The sequence below is a fragment of the Centroberyx gerrardi genome, chromosome 19 (genome assembly GCF_048128805.1).
Source record: "Centroberyx gerrardi isolate f3 chromosome 19, fCenGer3.hap1.cur.20231027, whole genome shotgun sequence".
NCBI lineage: Eukaryota > Metazoa > Chordata > Actinopteri > Beryciformes > Berycidae > Centroberyx > Centroberyx gerrardi.
The window spans coordinates 10,689,819-10,704,211 of record NC_136015.1 but is presented as its reverse complement, the minus strand read 5'-3'; the positions used below and the strand labels follow the sequence as shown (position 1 = coordinate 10,704,211).

Below are 14,393 nucleotides of genomic sequence, written 5' to 3'. Positions count from 1 at the left end.
TTTATTTCGGAGGGGAGTGGGGGAGGCAGAGAGACTTAAAGCTGGGGGCTTAAGACAGCCAACGAGAGACCGCCGAGGCATTTGCAGTCGCTTTAATTGTCCTTGGACGAGAATAAAAACACATGACAAGCCACCTCTGTTTGCTTTCAACGGCTGGCTTTTTTTTTTTTCCCCTCTCCGACACTCAGACAATAGATATGAGTGGAGAAGGATTCTCTCTCTTTTCCGATCTCTGCTTCTCATCAGCATGGGGCTAAAGCTATTACAAGGGGGAAGCTTAAGCACAACTGCCCATTTACATGTGCGCCAGTGAGCCTTCTACATGGTGATGCTAAGGGCTGCCCACTGATTCTTGGGAGAGTCAAACATATAATTGGGACTACGAAACTCGGGCAATGCCAACATTCTGAATTCACGTTTTTTGAGTGTTTAGGAAAGGGGTGGGGCATGTAGTGTCCCCTCCATGTAATTCAAACCTTTCCTTGCCAGCATTTATAACATGGGCTACTATGTGCCACTTCTCTAGACACTGGCAATACCATTGCCAGAGACTACACCACTCTGACAATGCGAGCTGGGCCTTGGCCGGCATCCACGCGTGAGACGGGAAAAATGCATGTAATTGGTGAGAATCTCTGGCTTCCATCGAGACAGTAATTGGCCAGAGAGAGCCCTTGTGAGAAATGTGCGGCGCAAACGTTTTCCCCGATAATCCCATCTTGTGAGCATCTGGCAGCACCGTGGTTCTAATGGCAGAAAAACACAATAAACACATACATGTATGGCAGGCAGAGGAGGAAAGAAGGGATGAGAACATTCTTGAGGAAAAGCTGGGAGATAGGGAATTATAAAAATAACTCAGCATGTTCAGAATACAGTGTGTGTGTGTGTGTGTGTGTGTGTGTGTGTGTGTGTGGAACACATCTGATGAGGTGGTCTATATTTGGTCTTTACAACTCAGAAAACTGGGTGATAGCTGCACAATGTACTATTCTTTTTGACTCACATTTGATGGTGTGTTTGTTAACAAAGGCATCATGGTAGCATTGTGTACTAGCATGCTCACCAAATACATAGTGATTGCATCGGTTTAAATCCCAGGTCAGGAAATGCTGTTGCATCTCTCCTAATTTCCCTGTCAACAATCACTGGACTAGCTGATAACGTAATGTAGGAGTGGAGTGCCAAGTTTTGAATTTTACTTGTAACCAATGTACTATAATAGCAGAGTCACCATTACAGGGTTATTAATGTGGCAGTCTTATTAATGTGACACACTTTATTAGATCCCACAACAACATCAGACCTCTCAAGTTCGATTGTATATTATAGTGTTTTACAATAAAACATCGAGGGAAGTGATGAAAGATGAAATGCAGGACTACATTTTCAAACCTTCAAAGGATTCTAGCTGTTGAACATCCCTTCCCCTTGCCTAAAGAGAGAAGATTCCTTGAATGAGGCAAAATGTACTTTTTTCATCCAGTTATTAAGGCATGAATCAATAGCTATGAGAATGATCAAATGCAGAGAGCACAAGCAGGAAATGTGCATTTCATAGTTGAGCAATGAGCGCGGCTGGCTGCTGGCCTACTGCTATGAGGAGCTGGAAACCACTGAGTGACTGACTGGGAGAGAACCGGGCACGCTGTCAATGCAAAGTACAGTGTCTACTCGCCACAACACCACACACTTGCACTCATGCGCGCACACACACACACGCATGCACAAACAAACTCACACACATAAACACACAAAGACAAACACAGGCACATTCACGCACGGACATAATCACAGACACGCAAAGCAGGTATGCCCACGCATATGGAAAAAAACAGATAGGTACACTGAGATAAAGATGCATACACAGAAGCAGACAAATGATTTTCACACACACCGAAGCGTGCAAACACACACACACACACACACACACACACACACACGCACACACGCGCACACACAACAATATCCCAATATCCATGCGCTGCTGCCCACTGTGTGTAAGCCATCTGGTCTAAGTTAAGTGTAATATAAAAAGCTCATTCAGATACATGGTGAGTGTGGATGCAAACTTGGCACAGCTTGGGCCCTCTCTCCCACCCCCACCACCACCTCTCCCTGCTTAGGCCTGATTTAAGTCTAGACATCATATTGGAAAATGGCTCGCACGCCACAAATACACTAGGAATATTCCAGCACCACTGGTACTATACTATTTATGGAGGTAGGTAGAACTGCGTCTCTACCTGTTTTAGAATAGGTGGAGTGGAGTAATGCTAGGTGTACGTCAGCTAATGGAAAACAAATGCCGACAACGTCGCAAACATATAACCTCAGTGTTTCATTAATGACTAATCTGGTCAATATGGAGGGCTGTGTTTGAGAGGAATTGGAGCAGAGAAAACCTAAGGGTTGCTGTGTGTGTGTGTGTGTGTGTGTGTGTGTGTGTGTGTGCGTGCACGCACTTGTCAGGCCTAGCTTAGATACAAATCAAACAATACAGTTCCATGACTGGATAATATGAACAGCCTATAAACAAAAGTGTGAAGTACAGTAAGGATAAGGCAATGTATAAAGGTAAAAACGCATAAATAGAAAGGTCGATATGATTCAATGAATTCCGTTGATGGTCTAGTAAAGAAAGAAAGAAAGAAAGAAAGAAAGAAAGAAAGAAAGAAAGAAAGAAAGAAACAAAGAAAGAGAAAGACAGACTAAGAGCATCTGATTTCATGTCGACAGATTGGAAGAAAGACAGCATGTGAGAGACAGGGAGAGTGGAAAACGATCGTGTGTGTGCGTGTGTGTGTGCGTATGTGTGAGAGAGAGAGAGAGAGAGAGAGACAGAGAGACAGAGAGAGAGAGAGAAACAGCGAGAGAGAGAGACAGCGAGAGAGACAGCGAGAGAGAGAGAGAGCAGAGGTGGATCCAGGCACAGGCAGACACTCTGCTCCTTCCTGTAGGAGGTGATCCACAGTAAACCCACCAGGAGAAACTGGGTGAACTCTCCGTAGTTGAGCTGCTTGTTCCTCTCCGTGCCAAAGTGCAGCCGCATGAACTCACAGTCCCAGTTGAAGGGGATGTGCTGGTGGATGGTGGTCTGGCTGAAGACCTGCTTCACATCCTCTGCGGAGGAGACAAAACACACCAGCACCTTTAGTAACGCCCGAATGATGAGAATGAAGTTGACATCCTGATAAGGAGAAGCCAAGACTACAGATGGCATCATGCAAGCATTTCCTGGGTTTGCAGAATCAGCAAAGAGTGAGGGATAGAGCTTTCAGGCAAAAACATAATATTGTTTTCTTTTTCATTTCATATCCCTTCAGATTATTGGGTAACCGTTCTGATTAACAAAATACATAACATTTTTAAGGCTAAAGACTATACATAAAACATGTATAAGGTCTTTACCACTATTAACAACCCCTTCTTATTCTCTTATTCTGTATTTTCATATTCTCATAAACTATTAATAAATATTTCTCCCCTCATACGTTTTTAATTTGGTCTAATAAAGACCTAATAAACTATTCATATAAATTCTTGTAAGTAAAACATTAGCAAATAGCATGTGCTTCCTATTTTGGTGTTAGTGTTAGTGATTATGTGAATATGCGAAATGTGTTGGTGATTATTTTTGACAAAATGTCAATGTCAATCTAGAGAATGCAATTCTACTCTGATTGAGACTTAAGTTCCTAAACTCCAAATCAGTCTTGAATGACACATGGCAGAACATGTTTAAGCTGCGTAGGCTCTGCATTCAGAGGGAAAGCCTTTTTTTCTCACTAGTGTTCCTCTGCCTGAACCCTCTAAGCCTCTACAGCCAGTGGAGTAGAGAGACACTGAACATGAGTCCCAAATTACAGCCTTACTAAAGAAACAAAAACAAACCAATAGAGCGACCTGTTTCTTATTACCAAACAAGCCGTGTTTCTGAACGAGAGGAGAGAGGAAAGGAGGGAAGAAACAAATTTAAAAAAAAGCAGAGACAGGGAAAGAGAGAGAGAGAGGTGATTTTTATTTCAGCCGGACCGTACCTTCTGGAACAAGACAACTCGGGCACAGTTTTTTACACTTTAATGAGGCAATAAATATACAGCCTTTAACTCTTTAAAGGAGAGGTGCAGGGCCGCTCCAGAGCCCGGCGTTTATATTATCAGCTTTTATAGACCTGTCAACACTCAGTCCTCTTTTTCTTTTTTTGTATCTTTCTGGCTGAGGTACAATTGCATTTCACGTGCTGTGTTACATGTTGCAATTTTTATGAACTCTACATTCCACCAAATTATGGATTTATTTTTTTGTTAAGTGCTAAAAAAAAAAAAAGCTGCATTCAAACCTGCTTGTTTAAAATTCGGTGCGCTTTGCTGCCTGTACTTAATAGAAATTACTCAGGTTATTATCAAATAAAAATGGCTTTACAGAAAAATGAAATAAAAAGAAATCAGAGTGCAGCCATTTATTGCGTGGAAAAACAAACGGAGCTTTAACGCAACCTAAGCCGCGGCAATTAATGTTTTTAATAGGTAATAAAGAAGGGAGTTGTTATTTTGGTTGACTTGGAGAGGCCCTTTAATCTAATGAACGCCAAAGAGAAAAAGAGAGGCAGAGAGAAAAGAGAATTCTGTAATGTATCACAATAAAGCAACTTTGACAAGTCCATAATCTCAGTCACAAGTTATTTGCTTTTGGTGAAATGGTAGCCCGATGCGAGTGGCAGACACTGCAGTCAGTGTTTGTGCATGGCGTAATGTGTGTAATGTTTTTCATGCAATTTTCCACTTGTGTGTGAGTCTCATAGCTCACTGGCATTGGGATATTCATTAACCTTTGGGAGAGGCAGAAAAACAACAGACCTTTTAATTGCCACCAAGACAACGTCACTCTAATTGATCCTTTTAAATATGAAAATTTACATATGTGCATATATAATCAACCGCAGTGATCTTACTCCCCGTCGACAGCAACAATTAAAATGAAATTCACTTACTCTTCCCTGTTTGCGAGCGAGATGTGTGCGCCGCATTTCAAATCAGCCCTAATGCGCTAACGCCTCGCACACCTACAGAAGGCTGGCATTAGACTTGTTTAAATCAATTAGGCAAATGTGAAATAAGCAACGAGTACAAATGTCTTCCCTTCTCACCTCTGGGCTTCGAGGCTTTAGAGTAATGGTGCCAATCATGCACACACATAGAGCCGCCCACCCCCCTCCCTCCACCTTTCCCTCCATCCCCCCCCATTTGCCACCCGCCCTCTCCACCTCCGACGCTAACCTTATCGTCTTTACACACAAGATATAGATTTTAGTTTGTAGTTGCAACCACTTCAAATGATGGGAATTCTCTTTAATTCTTGCCTGTAACAGAAGAGATGAACCAAGGTCAGACCCCTAGTTAAAACAAAAGAGGGGTTTGTATGAAAACTGCTTCAGTGGCACATTTAAAGGCAACATTTCTAATGCTGTGTGAGAATTGCCTCAAATACTGTGTTTTAAATGTCAAAAGCAGAGCAATATGCGCAGTATTGGGCAGCACACCGTCATTACTTTTCCCAGTAACAAGTAGTGCATAATTTTTTTATTTCAATTTCTGTAATACTATTACAGTTACCAATCAAAAAAATAAGTCTGTGCTTTAGTTATCACTACATCCTCATTTGTTTAGTTATAATTAGCTGTGTCCTCTCAGTTGATCCGGGCATACACTGAGCCATCTGATATGAGAAACGACAAAAAAAATTAAATTTCTCCAGATGGATCTATTCTCACTAGTTTGATTTTATCGAGCAATAACATTGGATATCATCACTATTGCGATGGAGTTATCCTGATTTTTGAAGGTAAGAGAGGATAAGTAATGGAAAAATAAAACAACAACTAGTGTAACAAATTACTTCTCCCAGAACAATAAGAGAAAAAAAATTAATAACATCACTTTTAAGTGAGTAACAAGTAATACTACTTTTTTTTTTTTTAGTCCAACACTGAATATGTGTGTCCATGAGTTCCTGGGTTTGCATTTATCAAGGTTTTATATTAGGGTCCCTACATCATTCCAAGTCTCTCATGAACTATAAATCACATAAACTAGAGACTATCTACCAAAGTTGATCATATTATTACCTGATCTAAACCTGTCAATCAGGACACAGATGTGGGGCGACCCACCAAAGTTGGCCATTCTGTAGTCTATCGGGACGTAAACCTGTCAATCAGGGTGTAGGGGCGGGGCTACCTACCAAAGGTGGTCATTCCACTGCCTGCTTTGTCAAACAGCAGGAAGGCAACCATGAAGAGGGCGTCTGGGGCACACAGCACCGACTCGAACGCAACAAACTCCTGGAAGGAGATCAACCTGGCAGAGAGAGGTGGATGGAGAAAAAGAAGATAGGTAGGAAGGCAAAAGATTGTCAGATATTGTCATTGGAGTAAATCCTGTCATTTGTGTGAATTCATTAATGTGTTATAGCTGTTGGTTCACGTTCTATCTAGAAATACTTAAACAGCTGCACATACGAATTACTGAGTCATTGATATTCCTTCAGTCAAACAACAAAGACATTACTTTAGTTACACAAAAATTTATAAAGATACTGGATAAAAAACATACTGTTTTAATACTGCATAAAAGTACAAACTACAATGTAATTATTGTCACACAGTGGCAAACCAGCACACTTAGAGACAGCCCATCAATCTGCACCATGTGTAATTCAGGAGGTCTTTTTATCCAGTAGTCTGTTATTCCATATGTAATGTCATAAACTCATAGAGTATGACAGCAAGAAAATAAAACATTTTAAAAAGCTCAGTGTGGGTTGCCAGTCTCGGTTGGCAGCTGGCGGAGAGGGCCAACTTTACACCAACAAAAAAAATGATTAAATATGAAGTTTTATATTTCACCGTGCCATTTTAAACAAGTAGACATGCATGGAGGGAGTTGGGAGCCAGCTAAGGAAATCCTTAAATATTAACATCATACAATATGAGGTAAAGTGTGAAAGTCGAAATAATCCTAGGTGAAAAAAAAAAAACCTGTTGTACTGGAACTGAAAGGAATAATTTTCTGGAATTATTTTCATCAACACTGCAACACAAGTTATGAGTTGGACGTAAATAAAAGAAATGTTAGTTCTGTGCATTTCTTGCTCTCCCTCTTTCTCAGTGTCTCAGTGCTTTGATCAATACTATTATATCACCCCCTTCTCCATAACATCACAAATGCCCACGCGCATCACCAACAAGAAAAAATAAATAGACACATCACCATTGTATGAACCCACTGGGAGCCCCCATGGGAGAGTCCTGGTGTGGGGAACTGGACTAGCCTTAATTTAGGCCCGGGTTCACAGTTGCCACAAGTCCATTATGAATTTCACAAATGGATCTGATAATTACAGGAGGGGTCAGCGCTAATGAGCGGTCCCCCGAGCATCCATCTATTAAATCTATTTCAATTTCCAAGGGGGTGTGTGGTGGAGGGGGGGGGCAATGATTATATTTTCCTGGTCGCACTAATTAATTATGTTACTGATGAAATTTAGAGGTATTTGTTTGGACTCGTAATAGGTTGTGCGTGTTTGCATATGGGTGCACATGCACATGCTTACATGTATGCGCGTATACATGTGTTTTAGAGTGTGAGGCGGAAAAAACAAGGTATAAGAGACACAGACAGAAAAAGTACCTGAAGAAGAGAATAGCTGTGCACTGATACAAATATTGGTTATCAAAATTATACCAGGAAAAAGTGCATGTTCTTGATATTGGTGACAGAGATACTAAGAACTGACTACAGTCGCAAGCACACAATGCTACATGATAAGGCTTAAATAATGTATGCCATATCAAATTTTGTTGAATGTCATTGTGTAGATAACTGCTTTCAAAGTCTTTTGAATGCAAATCTGCAAAGATATTATCCTTCCCAAGCCAAAAACAGTCAATAGAACAAAAAGCACTCAGATTGATACTAGGTTTCAGTGAGAACTCAGAATTATGTACGATATGAAATGGCATGAGTACGCTTCTAGAAGAGAATAAGTGTGTGAGTAAGCAAATGAGTGTTAGATTGTGTGTGACTGTGTGTGTGAGAGAGAAAGAGAGCAACAGAGGAACTCAGAGAAATATGGAGAGTGAATAAAAGTGAGCATGCAGTTCTCTTTCTCTCTGCCTGTGGCACACGAAATCAGCCGCCATTGTTTCAAAGGCAAGACTAATTGTTTTATTAACTAAGCAGGTCGTTTTTAAGAACAGGGCCCCGCTGATGGCAAGTAGGTGGAAGGGGGCACAAAAGCACGCTGCTGAGCCCATGGATCAGCTGTTAAAAACAAAGCAAATACCATCGCTGCTCGCGCTGCTGGAATATTATCAAACTCTACAATAATGATCATTCCTCTGCGACGGACGAACAGTACGCTCTTTGAAATTATACCTCAGAGAAGTTAATAAAGGGGTTACGGCAGGTGCAAGGAGGCAGAGAGCACTAAGATTCCCAGACGGACAGACCTGAGGAAGAGAGTCAGTATTTTTTTTTCACACGCATCAATTTACATGCATGCCGGTCGGCCCGTCTGTGTTTTCCTAGACGTGGATAATGAGTGTATTAGTGTAACTGAGAGGGCTGTTGATCACGAAGGGATTGGACCACGGTTTAGACCAGGGAGACCAGACAAGATCCAGGGGGCATCTCCATAACACACACACACACACACACACACACACACACACACACACACACACAAGCATACATACACAGAAACATGCCCACACACTCATAAGCATTTACACACAGCGCTCCAGCCAGGAATGAAGCTTATGATGGTTGATTAGCAGCGCCATGACGGCTACAAAATGATTACCATGAGAGGAGAAGCCATCGTTTTGCTATGCAGACCCGACCCCAACGAGACACTCAATAATCAAATCAACCGGCGGCATCTCCCAACCATCAACTGCTATGGCATGTGTCCAGGCCCGCTCTGTACATGCATGCAGCCCGGGATGAACCGCGCACAAAGGGCTAATGTGATACTGCAGCCTGTCTTCAGTGTATACTTACTGCGCTTCCCAGGATTTGCTGAATCTTTAAACAGGCATATGCATGCACATATATCAGATGAGAGACGTTACGCACAAGATGTAAACAAAGACTTGATTCTAGCATGTAATTCTTTAGATGACAGCTGAATGATGCCATTGTTATGATGCCAATACAGTCCGATTTGGCCCGTCTGCGATATGTCAGGCCAGCCTACAATTCCACCCTGCATTCCATATATCTTTGTTTTGTTTGTTGTTATCTTATCTTCGTCACCCGGCTTTTATCGCTGTCTTTTCCCAGCAGGTAGCTAAATACACTCCTCTGAACCGAAAACCAGGCTTGGAAACGTTGTTTACAAGTAACATAAATGCATGGTGTTGGTTAGGCCTGGGTGAAAGCCAGACAGCTCTCCTTCTTTGATAGTAGAGGGAGAGAGGGCCTAGAGGGGCTTCAATAATCCCCTGTCCCTGGCATCTTGGCATTGTTACTGACAGCCTTCCACCCACCTAGTGCGTGCTCATACACACAGACATACACACAGATACAGCCGCACGCGCACACACACACACACACACACACACACACACACACACACACACACACACACAGGTGAGTGCTAGCTGCCAGTATCTGTTCTGTTTCTAAGAGTGGACACCCACCAGTCCAGTCCAGAATGCCCACAGCAGCTGGCGGACTGCTATTTTCCCAGCACGCTCTCTTAACAAAGTTTTTTTTTGGGGGGGGGGTTTAAACCTCCGAGAGCCTACAGGGAGGGGAGGGGGGATTTTTCACACTTGAACAGAAGCTTCTATCAAAATATGGAAAGGGAAGAAGGGATAGAGATGGAGAGAGGTGGGGAGTCGGAAAGAGCACTAACAAAAACTGAGTCCAGTGTTTGGTATATGAGAGCGCAAAAAAAGAAAGTGATGGAGAGAAAGGGGGGGAATGCAAAGAGAGTGAAAAAGAGAGAACATGAATAAGTCGAGTGAAAGAGGAAACTCTCTAATCCATCTTGGTAGTTGTGTGGGGTTGTCAGTGCACACACACACACACACACACACACACACAAAATGGTTTATTCCCAGACACTGAGACATCTCCACCCTCCACAGCCCTGTCTTTCTCTCTCTCCGTCTGTCTGTCTCACTGGGAGGAGGGGGAATAAGAGGGAGAAAAGTGATTTCCACAGAACAGATTGTTACGACTGTCACTATATCCCCTGATTTACACAGCCACAGAGGGGGAGGCAGAAAAATGCATTACACTGTTTACATCCCCACGCACACACCAACACCCTCGCGCAAACACACACACAGGTATCTAAATAAAATTTCTCTCACTCACACAAACACACACACGCGCGCGCGCGCCAACAGACAAGTAGGCAAACACACTGACTGCCATCCGACCCCCTGCTAAATCTATTACCCCTGACTCATCTTGTTGAAATGGAGTCCTACCTGGCAGAAACAGCAGCAGATGCATTAGCTTCAAATATATTATGCACATATACCCACCGAAATTTATTGTTTACAACTTATTTGCATGAGAGCGGGCGAGCTGGATGAAAATACAGCTGCTAAAGTGGTTTGTTTTCTTGCTCCCATTCTTTTCATAAAGGTTTGCACGGCAGGCGCTTGAAAAACAATGCATTTGTGTTTTCAGCTAGCACTGAAGGAACTGATGTTGCCATCCACACTTTTCTACATCCATTGTTTTTTTCACTCGTGAGACACAGGCCTACAGAATCCTGTCTCATTGTCTAGTCAAATCATTTATATATCAGAGTTCATGGGCAGAATAATGCATCAAAAAGCATGAGCATTATGAGGTCTTAACAATGTCAACTGTAAACAAATGGGCTGCATCCAAACCAAGGTCTAAACATTATTGGGGAAAACTGTGATCAAAAAGACAGACATTTTTTCCCGTTTTGCCCCCATATCATTTCTATTCCCCTCCACAAAACCAAAATGAGGTTTAGATACAAAGCCTGGGCCATGGGTTCCTAGCAGATTTACCCTGATGCCACGGCCACCATTTATCCTGCTCCAAAGCCGCACAATGCATGGGAGTGCTCCTGAATAGCATGGGCAATTACAGTGCATGTGTGTTTTGTGAGAGTGTGTGTGTGTGTGCCTGTGTGTGTGTGTGTGGTTGAGTGTGTATGCCTCACTCTCTCTTTCCAACTACAAAACCCCCACTCCCCCATCTGCATGCATGTGTGCGCGCGTGCACACACACACACACACACACACACACACACACACACACACACACACACACACACACACTGCTTAAAGCAGACGTAATAACATGAAACTACGCAGCCATGTGCACTTTGCTCTTTGTAGAAGCCCAGGTGGTTACCATGGCAATGTGTTGTTCTCTTTTTTTGACTTGCCCTAACATTTTATTACCCGTCATTATGTATCATTAAATACATACATATTAATGTAAAAAAAAACAGGGGTGTTGGGGTTTGGGGGAGAGGGAAGTGTGAAATTAGGGGTGAATCTACAAAGAAGGAAAAAAAAACCACCTGAAAAGGGCCTTTGGTGGTTTGATGTCTCTTTGCTAAATAATTCAAATATGAAAGTCCTCTGTGCATTTTTACACCAAAGGATTCAGTCAACGATTTGTGTATAAAATGCAAAATAACACTAGAAGGGTAGTCATACAAGATCAAAGGGATACATAATACATGTACTTACAGCTTTGATAAGACTATGCCATAAGCTTACTACTAACCAGTTGGCTTAACATTAATAACCAGGGATAAATTCATGGCATAAATGAAGACTCAGCAATGTAATATCACATTCAGAATACACAGCAACTTTTCCAGTGATATTTTCAAAAAAGTAATAATGGTCTCAATTCTCATGAGCAAGTGCTTCCTGACAATAAGTCTTGTTGATCATCTCCTCTTTTTTTTTGTCTTTTTGGAATCATCTGTGGCAAGATTTGTCATTGCATCAGTACCCTATCCAACCTGGCATCATTCCTAAACTAGAAATCTAGTTCTAGTCCAGTAGAAATCCTGCAGTACTAAACAATTCCGCTTCAGGATGGAGCAAAACAGAAACTATGCAAAGTGTGATTTCTGCTATACCTAAATTTTTATAAAACACCAGAATGTCCTACATTAACTGTGCCAACGGGGAGACAGAATACCAACCCATCTTTCTTCTGGTCCACCACCCCAGCCAGCAGCGCTGTGGCCTCGTCCGACAGCCTGATGTCTGTGTGGGCATGGAGGAAACGAGTCACAAAGTCCTGCGGTGACATGAAGTACTCCTCATCATTCTTCTTGACACTGGCATACTGTAAAGAGAAAAACAGACACACAGATGCATACTGTGAATCTTGGGATTTGAAAAACAAAAAACATGAATCAAATGATGAGTCTAAAGCTTCTTTGATAAATGGCAAACACAAATTATAAACACAAAAGCGAAGACAAAATACACAAACAAATCCCACCTTTTCAAAAATGGCTTTCAGCTCAGTGGGGTCGGCCCTCCTTGGAAGAACTGACTGAAAAAGTAAATAGCAGAATTTACTTTCAAATCCACCAAATAAACCCAATGGCCCCAAAACATAGTACCTAAAAGGTGCACAATTATTTCATCCAGTGCATCATTTCAGTGACACAAAGCAGGATAATGCTGATAGCAGCTTGTTTAATTCTTGCTTTAAAAAGACTGAAATAGGGCGACTGGTAAGAGCTGTTCAATTGTCCACATGATAATTTATTGTTACATCATTTATTATTGTAGAGATTAAGCCTATTTCATAAAATGTTGCTTGGCTCTGACACCAATGACACTGTTGCAGTGTCATTGGTGTAAACGCTCCTCCTCAAGCCCGCACGCCATAATAACTTCTGGCACCTGCAAGTAGTTTATGGCAGTGATGCCGCAACATGTAGCAATATGCTAACCAAGGTTACCAGGGACTACAGCCGGCTTTTTTTTTAGCAAAGGCATGCTACCAGCCGGCTGCACTGGAGATGGGACCTAGGAGGAGCCAGAAATACCTAAAATACTAACATTGCTGCACGTTGTATCACTGCTGAAACGGCAGCTCGGTCACTTTGGCTTGTGTAGGTAACGATAGCCATATCTATCCTAGCTAGCTGGCTACTGTAAAGCCCCAATGTCATTGCCGGGTGGCCAATGTTAACCTCCAGCACATCCTCTTAGCAAGCTAACCAGTAGTTAGCAAGCCCTCCGGACAGACACCATCAGTGGGGAAAGTCTCTGAGGGGTCTGGAGGATACTCCCGTGGTCCCAACTCAGACAGGACCGCCCGCATCACTGACGAGGCGACGGCCATTCAGAAAGTAGAAAAATTGCTGTGGAAAAGTGAGCTTACCTTTGCTGCCATGCTAAGCAAGCTCACTGTCAAATATAGTCCCGTTCACTTCCTTGTGCGTGACGACGTTCCCATGGAGATCACGCGCCGGTGCAGTGAAAGGAGATGAAAGAGGATCAGCTGCGCACGTGGTGCAGGGCACGGGGGTCAACTGGTCAGCAGCATGTGCATGTAAGGTCCATTCACTGGCCCATCGATGTGTGTGTGTGTGTGTGTGTGTGCGCGCGCGCGCGGTGTGCGTGAGTTCCTGCACCTGTCCCTGTTTTGATTAAACTTGACCTCTTCAGTGAAAAGACCTAATAGTCCATCCTAATGTGTGTAAAATTGTAATCAGGGCAATGTAGGAAAGCCTCAAATGAACACCTGCTCCATCCCTGGATCTGTTATCTTGAATGTAAACAACTGGACTAGTTTCCTACTGAAAAATCTCTATAATAGCCAGCAGTAAGTTTACAGTGACCTTATCCTAGTTTATGGTATTTTTTAGGATGGTATTACTGTAGGATTGTCAGTGGTAGAATTTTTGGCCCACAGTAGCTGCAAGATATTTTGTGATATTTGTATAGTATCCTTCTAAAATGTATTATAGGATTAATATAGTTATTTTTTGTGCGATTTATTCATATGCACTCCACACAGAGCCTCTACTGTACTGGGGAACAAAGGTTCCCATATAGAAGTTGGAATAAAAGCCTTAGTTCCTTCCTCACACCTCCTCTTCCTCACAGTAAATGGTTCCTATACTTTATTTCCAGCTTTTCCAACCCATCTGTGCTTTGTGCCAGGAGGGAAAAAGGTGGAGAGAGAATTTCATGACTACAAAAGCAAAGGTTAACATTACTCACAGCATAAAAACAATTTAAAAGGGAGCAAAAGGGCTCTAATGGCCCGACAGTCTTCAAAGAAAATGCATTTTGCGCTCAAAATAATTCATAGCTTTTTGCCGGTGGCTTTTCAGCTTCCCGG

The 14,393-nt window shown here is 42.4% G+C and overlaps 1 protein-coding gene across 1 annotated transcript in view; it reads right to left on the bottom strand.

Annotated features, from left to right (window-relative positions):
* Nucleotides 1–13,458, bottom strand: part of slc25a13 (solute carrier family 25 member 13) — a 47,553-nt gene extending 34,095 nt beyond the window's left edge. Inside the window, exons 1-5 of the mRNA XM_071910773.2 lie at nt 13,428–13,458; nt 12,534–12,587; nt 12,229–12,374; nt 6,244–6,359; nt 2,984–3,123 (exon numbers count right to left, since the gene is read on the bottom strand). Of these exons, the coding sequence (XP_071766874.1) occupies nt 2,984–3,123; nt 6,244–6,359; nt 12,229–12,374; nt 12,534–12,587; nt 13,428–13,439 (468 nt within the window). The 5' untranslated portion in view covers nt 13,440–13,458. The remainder of the gene's footprint in view (nt 1–2,983; nt 3,124–6,243; nt 6,360–12,228; nt 12,375–12,533; nt 12,588–13,427) is intronic.
* Nucleotides 13,459–14,393: the final 935 nt, after the last annotated feature.